General features: G+C 46.8%; 1 protein-coding gene across 5 annotated transcripts in view; it reads right to left on the minus strand.

Moving 5' to 3' along the window:
- HHAT (hedgehog acyltransferase) overlaps window positions 1-6,333 on the minus strand; it is a 357,788-nt gene extending 351,455 nt beyond the window's left edge. For 2 of the 5 annotated variants that reach the window (XM_063613154.1, XM_063613148.1), the window contains exon 1: window positions 6,201-6,333. Coding sequence is in view for 1 of the 5 variants with exons in the window: in XM_055233927.2 (XP_055089902.1) it covers window positions 5,481-5,574 (94 nt within the window). In the remaining 4 variants the exon portion in view is untranslated. Of the gene's footprint in view, window positions 1-5,480; window positions 5,684-5,944; window positions 5,988-6,200 lie in introns of those variants that run through there. The other 3 variants (XM_063613147.1, XM_055233927.2, XM_063613146.1) reach the window with 3 other exon arrangements.
- Between the last annotated feature and the right edge of the window lie 2,749 nt (window positions 6,334-9,082).

Below are 9,082 nucleotides of genomic sequence, written 5' to 3' on the forward strand. Positions count from 1 at the left end.
CCACTATTTCAGGAATATTCTCCAACCATATTACCTACAGAAGGAGCAGGGCAGGTAGATTATATAAATAATCCAGCAATCCCCTCTCAAAAGCTTTCATCAAACAGAAACAACTGTGAACCCGGGCTAAGGGGAACACTAACTGAAGGAGAAGGAAACTGCTATCAGTAATGCACTAACAGGCCAGGTGTGGTGGCTGATGCCTGTAATCCCACCACTTTGGGAGGCTGACGTGGGCAGATCACTTGAGCCCAGGAGTTTGAGACCAGCCTGGGCAACATGGCAAAATCCCTTCTCTACTAAAAATACAAAAATTAGCCAGGAATGGTGTTGCATGCCAGTAGTCCCAGCTGCTCAGCAGGCTGAGGTGGGAGCCTGGGAAGTTGAGGCTGCAGTGAGCTGTGATCCAGCCTGGGAGACAGAGCAAGACCCTTTCTCAAAAAAAAAAAAAAAAGTGATACGCTAAGGTGGCCAGCAAGTACTTAGATGAAAAACAACCACGAAGTAGGGTTGTATGTAACCCAGGATCCCCAGCCCTCCACTCCCAAGGTGTCCATAGAGAGAATTCAGGGGGACATGAGCTCAAATATCTTTATTTTCATGAATTTCTGGCTGAAAATTAGCATTTCATTGGATTATAGATGTGGACAACGAGTCACAGTAGTAAGAGCAGTTCCAGCCAGATGTAATGGCTCACACCTGTAATTCCAGCACTTTGGGAAGCCGAGGTGGGCAGATCACTTCAGGCCAGGAGTTCAAGACCAGCCTGGCCAACATGGCGAAACCCTGTCTCTACTAAAACTACAAAATTAGCCAGGCACGGTGGTGAACATCTGTAATCCCAGCTACTGGGGTGGGTGAGGCATGAGAATTGCTTGAACTCGGGAGGTGAAGGTTGCAGTGAGCCGAGATCATGCCACTGCACTCTATCCTGTGTGACACAGTGAGACACTGTCTCGAAAAAAAAAATCATAGTAACAAGAGCAGCTCTGATGACTGTCACCAATAAAAGTCAGATACTTTCATAATACTGTGTAGCTTTTGAAAATACTACAAAATACCATTTACATGGGCATCACTACTTTGAAATTACAGGAGTTACTTGCTACTGTACTGAATTTTGTTACTTACTGCATTAATAAAGTACATATACTCATACATTTGGAGCTTTTTTAGTTTTTTCATTTTATTTTTATTGTTTAAGAGACAGGGTCTCACTCTGTCATGCAGGCTAGAGTGCAGTGGCCTGATCATAGCTCACTGCAGCCTTGACCTCCTGGGCTCAAGTGATCCTTCCTCCTCAGCCTCCCAAGTAGTTGGGACTACAAGTGATGCTAGCACTGGGGAGTGGCTGCAAATACAAATTAGCATTCACAGACAGGTTTGACTATACAGAGACCATAATAAATCAATTGCTTGCAGACTCATATCAAAATCCTATCAGTGAGTGTCAAATAACAAGTAGCTTAATGCTGCCTGGTGGCAGGCTTTATAGTGGCAAGTGAGTTGATGTACTTCCACTGTACAGCTGCATCTGTGGGCAGGCTTTAAGTCAGAATCCAACACTTATTTTAGTCCACTCATGGCCCACCCATTATTTACCACTTCCAGGTGTGCCTGTTTCCTGCACTGCACATTTGTCTCAGTCACAGTTTTAGTAAGCCCACAAGCTAACCCTAGCCGAAATGAGTAAAAAACAAATATCACTGGTAAGCTTCTTTGAAAAGGGGGAAAGACCCAATGATGAGACAGAAGACTCTAAGACTGCCAACAAAAAGAAAGCTGTATTTACATTCTCCAAGCCCACTTTGTATAATACGAGCTACTGGCTATCCAATGAAGGCATGAAACCTTCAAAACTGCTTCACTACATGGAGACCAAGCACCCTGCATTAAAAGACAAGCCTTTGGAGTTTATCAAAAGAAAAAACATAAGCAGAAATAACAGAAGCAATTATTGAAGGCTACCATTTCATCAAATGTGTCTGCAATGAGAGTATCATTCTTAGTGGCTAACCATATTACTAAAGCTAAGAAGCCCTTTACTATTGGTGAAGAGTTCGTCCTGCCTCCTCCTAAGGACATTTGTTCTGAACTTTTAGGAGAGGCTGCAGTTCAAAAGGTGGCATGTGTTCTTCTCTAGCAGCATAACTAGGCGAATTGAAATAGCAGAGGACATTGAGGCACAATTGTTAGAGAGGATTAATGAGTCACCGCAGTATGCAATCCGGGTTGACTAGTCTACCAGTGTTGACAAGGCAACAATGCTTGTTTCTGTGTGATACAGTTTTCAGGAGGATATACATGAGGATGTTAGGTGCACGAGGATATGTCACTTGCACTTTTGTTGCTAACCAACACACAGCTGCACAACTATTCAAGTCTTTGAATGATTACCTATCAGAAAAACCGAATTGGTCATTTTGGGTAGTATGTGCTTGGGCAAAGTGACTGCTACGACTGGTTTCACTACTCGGGTCAAAGAGATCACTTCTGAATGTGAGTCTATGCACTGTGACATCCATAGAGAAGTGTTGGCTAGCCAAAAAATGTCACCTGAACTTAACATTTTGCAGGATGTGATGAAAATTATCAACTACATTAAAGTACATGCCCTTAACTCACATCTGTTCACACAGCTCTGTGAGATGGACATAGAGCACACACATCTTTTATACATAGAAGTGGTATGGCTTTCTAAAGATAGATCACTGGCCGGAGTTTGAGTTATAAGGGCCACTCCAGAGATTTCTTCTAGAAAAATAGTCACCACTGGCAGCACATTTCACAGAAGGGGTTGCAAAACTTGCTTACTTGCTTACCTCCTCAACAAACTCCATCTGTCCCTTCAGGTGAGAACTGTGTTCAAGTCAGCAGATAAGTGGCTGCACTCAAAACCAAACTGGAGTTATTGCGGCGACAAGTGAACACTGGGATTTCTGACGCGTTTCAAACATTAGCAGAGATTTTGAAAGAGACTAAGCCAGGGCCTTCTCTCTCCCAGCTGGTGCATGATCACCTGTGTCAACTTTCAAAAGAGTTTGAGCATTACTTGCCAACTACAAAAGACCCCCGAACTGGGAAGGATCCTAGACCCATTTGTGAATAAGCCACGTGAATTGACTTTGTCTATGCTAGAAGGGGACCAACTTGCAAAATATCCTGAAATTGCCACAAAAGCACCAGAAAGCCTGCTTCCGTTTCAAACATCCTATCTTTGTGAAGCAGGGTCTTCTGCAGTGACAGCAACCAAAATGAGACTATGAAGTAGACTGGACATAAGCACACACACTTTGGGTGTCAATGTCTACCAACACCCCTAGATGGGACTGCCTAGTTACAGGAAAACAAGCTCGGGGGTCCCACTGATTCCACTCTACGGTGAGTTGTATTCATTATATATTACAATGTAATAATCATAGAAATAAAGTCCACAATAAATGTAATGCAGGTGGGGCATGGTGATTCACACCTGTAATCCCAGCACTTTGGGAGGCCAAGGAGAGGATGGCTTGAGCTCAGGAGTTCGGGCTCAGGAATTTGAGACCAGCCTGGTTGACATGGTGAAATCCTGTCTCTACTAAAAATACGAAAGTTAGCCAGATGTGGTGTCGCACTCCTGTAAGCTACTCTGGAGGCTGAGGCACGAGAATTGCTTGATTCCGGGAGGTGGAGGTTGCAGTGAGCCGGTATCGTGCCACTGCACTCCAGCCTGGGTGACCCAGCGAGACTCTGTCTCAAAACAAATAAATAAAATAAATGTAACGTGCTTGAATTATCCCAAAACCATCCCCCCTCCCCCAGTCCATGAAAAAATTATTTTCCGTGAAACCGGTCCTTGGTGCCAAAAAGGCTGGGGACCACTGCTTTAGGGAACACTTCCCCCTGGGCCAGGTCCTGAGCTGGAAGCAGCGGGTGCAGGTAAGGCCCATGCTCGCAAGTTCCTGATGCTACCTACAGAGCTCCCACCAACATCTGGCCACCCACAAAAATGGCTGCTCCCTCCAGAGAATTGACTTTCACCCTAAGTTCATCCATCTAACCTACTTCCAAGGAGGGGGCAAAGCAAACAGTAGATAAAGCACAGGCGTTGATCCAAAAGAGGAGTCCAAAACCCGGCCCTGACATGTACTAGTTTGTGGCTTTGGCTCCCCTCCAAGGCTTTCTCTATCCCACTGTGAAGAGAGATAACAACACTTATCTTTCCCAGTTACTGTCAGGTTTAGAAATAATGTATCTAAAGCACCTAACAAGCACATAGTCTCCTTAAATTAACATTAATTGAATCTCTCAGGTCAGAGCTGTCCTTATCAAACACTTAATCACAATTAGGGACTGACTGGCAACGAGAAAGGAGGGAGAAAAATCACAGGGAAAATGGAACATGAGGAATGGAAGGGGGAAAAAAATCATTCCTCAAAGTCTCCTTCAATGAACTACCGCCTCTTCAATGAAGCCTTCCCTCTCCTCTCCTTGCGTTCCCATAGCACTTAATCACATTGAAATAGGTCCTTACCTTTGAGAATGAATGAGATGCCAGGCGCGGTGGCTCACGCCTGTAATCCCAGCACTTTGGGAGGCCGAGGCGGACAGATCACCCGAGGTCAGGAATTCGAGACCAGCCTGGCCAACATGGTGAGACCCCCGTCTCTACTAAAAATACAAAATCAGCTGGGCGTGGTGGCGCATGCCTGTAATCCCAGCTATTCAGGAGGCAAGGCTGGAGAATCGCTTGAAACCGGGATGCTGAGGTTGCAGTGAGCTGAGATTGTGCCATTGCACTCCAGCCTGGGCGACCAGAGCGAAACTCCGCCTCAAAAACACAAACAACAACAAAAACAGAGAGAAGCAATGTCTCACTCCCACATAATGCAAACCTCTGAGGATGCCAAATGCCCCAGCCCTACAACCCTGATCCAAGAGCAATGTACACAGGTAGCAGCACATTTCTTAATACCAATGCTACCCGTAAAGTACCTCTGGTGAGGATTAGGGGGAGGGTTTTTCCGCATGAAGACCTGCCACCTGAAGGTTAGACTCAGAATAGAGGAAGGAAACTGAGTCCTGAAGATAGAACGCAAAGGAAGTCTCTAACTTTAGAGTCCCTGGAGTCACAGCAGGCAGGCAGGCGCACCGCCGATACTGCCAAGAGGACCAGAGTTCGCAACTCCCCGCAGCAGTGCCGGAAGCTGGGGACGAAGCCAAGGAGAGAGGACGCGGGCAGGGCCGTGCGCGGACTTGTCTCGGCGCCTAGATCCCCGCCTTTGCCCGGGCGCACTGCACGCGCGGCCCCCGCCGCTTTTGTCTCCTTCGCCCGACCGGGAACTTCCTCTGTCCCGCCCTCGGGCGCGCACACGGGAACTGGGTAGGAAACGGAAAGCGTTTTGTGCATTTTTTTTTTTTTTTTTAACAGAGTAAACTGACGCAGAAAATTCAGCATCTAACCTCCCCAGGACCCCCTACGGTCACCAGTTACCAACCTCCGGGCTGTCCCGGGCGGCGGCGACGGCAACGTTCACGCGCGCCGCGAGTTCCCAACACCCCTCTTTCGGCACTTCCGAGTCCCAGCGACATCGGCGGCGGCTGCGGGCTTCCCCGGGACGCCACCCTCTTTCCCCCGGAGCTGCCCTTTGGAGGAGCAGCCCAGCGCGCGTCCTCCGAGCACGCCCCTGCCACCGTGCCCGCGCGCCCTCCGCGCCCGGACTCGGGAACCCGCGGCGCTCCCGGGGCGGTGGCGAGCAGGCCGTGCTGCTGCAGGAAGACGGGCCAGAGCGCGGCCTGCCTTTCTGAACTGCATTTGCCCCGCCGGCGGCCCGGGGCCACTAGCCCCGCTCACCCCGCGGCTGTTGGTTCCCACTGACCCTGGCGTGCATATCTCTCCCCCACCCGTGTGTTCATTGCAGGTCTGGGGCTGCCTGCAAGTTAATTGCAGAGTGGAAGTCACCTGAAACTCGAGGTGGGCCGTCATTCCAACACCAGTGGTCCCCACCTACGTTTTGTAGGCGAAAGGAGGTAGTTCGGTGCGGTGGAAAGAGGGAGGGCTTTGCAGCCCTGGCAGCTTCGAGGGCTTACTATGTGAACTTAGCCCCTGTGAGGCTCCTGTACACCTCTGTAAAACAGAAGTAAACTTCCCTGCTTTTCTTTGTAAATTAGAGTGAAGATCAAATAGAATAAACTTCATGAAATGTAAAGCAACTTACAGAGATCACTACCGCAAAATGGGTACGAAGATTTTGATTGCGTTGTCAAAAGAGTGGAAGATCTGGAGATGCGCCAACCGGGTGTAACTGGGACGATGTTGCTGCTCGGAGGCCTCCAAGCCTGAGCCAAGAGACAGGCTTGCCAGAGTTCTCCAGACTTATCTCAGCAGAATCACCTGGCTCTCGTTAAAACCTCGGGCTTCTGGATCCCTCCCCAAACCAAATGAATCAGACTGTCCATGGCAGGGGCGTCTCAGGTGATTCTATGATAAGGTGAAGGTGGATAACTCTGCCCTAGGCAGCAGGGAAACTCGGAAGCCTGTGCTCTCAGAAATTTCATCTAGCAGTCATTGTAATGGTCGAGAGGATTATTTTAACGATTGTAGAATTCTCCAGGAAACCAGAGTATGAACTCTCCAAGAGTCGGAGCTATCTTTTCTTTCTGCTTCCCCCCAACCCACTCACCCCAAAACCTAGTGCTGGATAGTGTTCAGTAAGCAGGTGTTAGTAAACTAGCCCCAAATAGGAATGCCAGATTTAGCAAATAAAAAAATACAGCATACTCAATTAAAATTGAATTTCAGGCTGGGCGCAGTGGCCCACGCCTGTAATCTCAGCACTTTAGGAGTCGTAGCAGGAGGATCACTTGAGGCCAGGAGTTTGAGACCAGCCTGGCCAACATGGTGAGACCCCGTCTCTACTAAAAATACAAAAATTAGCCGGGTGTGGTGGCCTGCGCCTGTAATCCCGGCCACTTGGGAGGCTGAGGCAGAGAATCGCTTGAACCCGGGCGGCAGAGGTTGCAGTGAGCTCAGATTGCACCACTGTACTCCAACCTGGGTGACTGAGCCGGACTCTGTCTCAAAAAAATAAGTAAATAATTTCAGGTGAACAATATGTAACTTTATAGTATCACTATGACCCATGCAATATTTGGGATATACTTATTTTTTTTTTTAAGTACTTACAGGAAGCTTGTAATCCCAGCACTTGGGGAGGTCAAGGTGAGCAGATAACTTGAATCCAGGAGTTCAAGACCAGCATGGCCAACATGATGAAACTCCATCTCTACCAAAAAAAAAAAAAATTGTATATTTGAAATTCAAATTTACATCCTGGGTATCTGAAAATCAAACTTAACTGGGTATTTTATCTGGCAACTCTAGATCCAAGGGTTTGGCAGAGGGAGTGGCTGAATAAGAACTCAACTCAGGTAGTGTCAAACTCAGGGACAGGGATGTGATAACAGCTCCTACATTATTTCTAAAAGACGCTGTTGTTAATATAGGTTTAGTGTAATTTACATTTAACCCCTATCTATATATGCACTTTAAATTCACCGGCGAACACAAAGGAGATAAAGGTAGATTTAAACACAGGCAATCAGAAACATCAAATAAAAATAGCAAAAATTTATGTGTGTGTATATATATATATTAGAGACAGTCTCAGTCTGTCATCCAGGCTGAGCACAGTGGCATGATCTCAGCTCGCTGCAGATTCAAGCAATTCTCGTCCCTTAGCCACCTGAGTGGCTGGGATTACAGGCATGCACCAGCCACCACACCTGGCTATTTAGTAGAGACAGGGTTTTGCCTTGTTGGCCAGGCTGGTCTCGAACTCCTGGCCTCAAGTGATGCACCTGCCTCAGCCTCCCAAAGGGCTGGGATTACAGGCGTGAGCCACCCCGCTTGGCCATAATAGCCAAAATTTAAAGATAAGCAATAGACTGGGGTATTTGCAAGAAATTTGCAAAGTGTTAATTTTAAAATTATATATAGAGTTAATACAATCAATAAGAAAACATTAGAAATCAATTATAGATGAGCAAGACACATTTATAGACAACCCACTAGAAAAAGGAGGAGGGAAATAAAATTAGAAAACAAAAATATATTGCAAAAAGCTCAATGAAATGCATAGTAAAACAAGAACATGGCCAGGCACAGTGGCTCATGCCTGTACCAGCACTTTGGGAGGCCAAGGCGGGTGGATCACAAGGTCAGGAGATCGAGACCATCCTGGCTAACGTGGTGAAACCCCGTCTCTACTAAAAATACAAAAACAAAATTAGCTGGGCGTCGTGGCGGGCATCTGTAGTCCCAGCTACTCGGGAGGCTGAGGCAGGAGAATGGCATGAACCCGGGAGGCAGAGGTTGCAGTGATCCGAGATCGTGCCACTGCACTCCAGCCTCAAAAAACTCCATCTCAAAAAAAAAAAAAAAGAAACAAGAACACACAATTTTCACACATTAAGTTGGCAAAAAATTAATAAATAACATTACAGCCTGGCATGGGTGCTATGTGATAGCACTCACACACAATGTTTAGTTGGGTAAGCAATTTGGCAATATGAAAACCCTTAAAATTTATCAAAATCTAAGGGAGGTAGGGCAAGATGGCCAAATAGAAACCTCCACCAATTGTCCTCCCTTCAAGAACAACAAAATGAACAACTATCAACAAAAAACACCTTAATAAGAACCAAAGATCAAGTGGGCCATTGCAGTACCAGGTTTTAACTTCATATCACTGAAAGAGGCACTGAAAAGCGTAGAGAAGACAGTCTTGGATTGCAGACGCTAACCCTCCCTCATCCTCCAGCAGCAGCTGGGGAAAGATTCTTTCAGATCTTATGCAAGACCACTAAGGTGGTACCTCTGAGTCTGCAAGAGCCATAGCATTCCTGGGCTTGGGGTGCCCCCTAATGCAGATATGATGGCAGTGACCCAAAACTAAGATCACAACACCTAAGTCCCTTTGAATGCCTGGAAAGCCTTCCCAAGAAGGATGAGTACAAACAAACCCACACTGTGAAGACTACAATCAATACCTAACTCTTCAATGCCCAGACACTGACACACATTCACAAACATCAAGAC

This window comes from Symphalangus syndactylus, chromosome 19, assembly GCF_028878055.3.
Source record: "Symphalangus syndactylus isolate Jambi chromosome 19, NHGRI_mSymSyn1-v2.1_pri, whole genome shotgun sequence".
NCBI lineage: Eukaryota > Metazoa > Chordata > Mammalia > Primates > Hylobatidae > Symphalangus > Symphalangus syndactylus.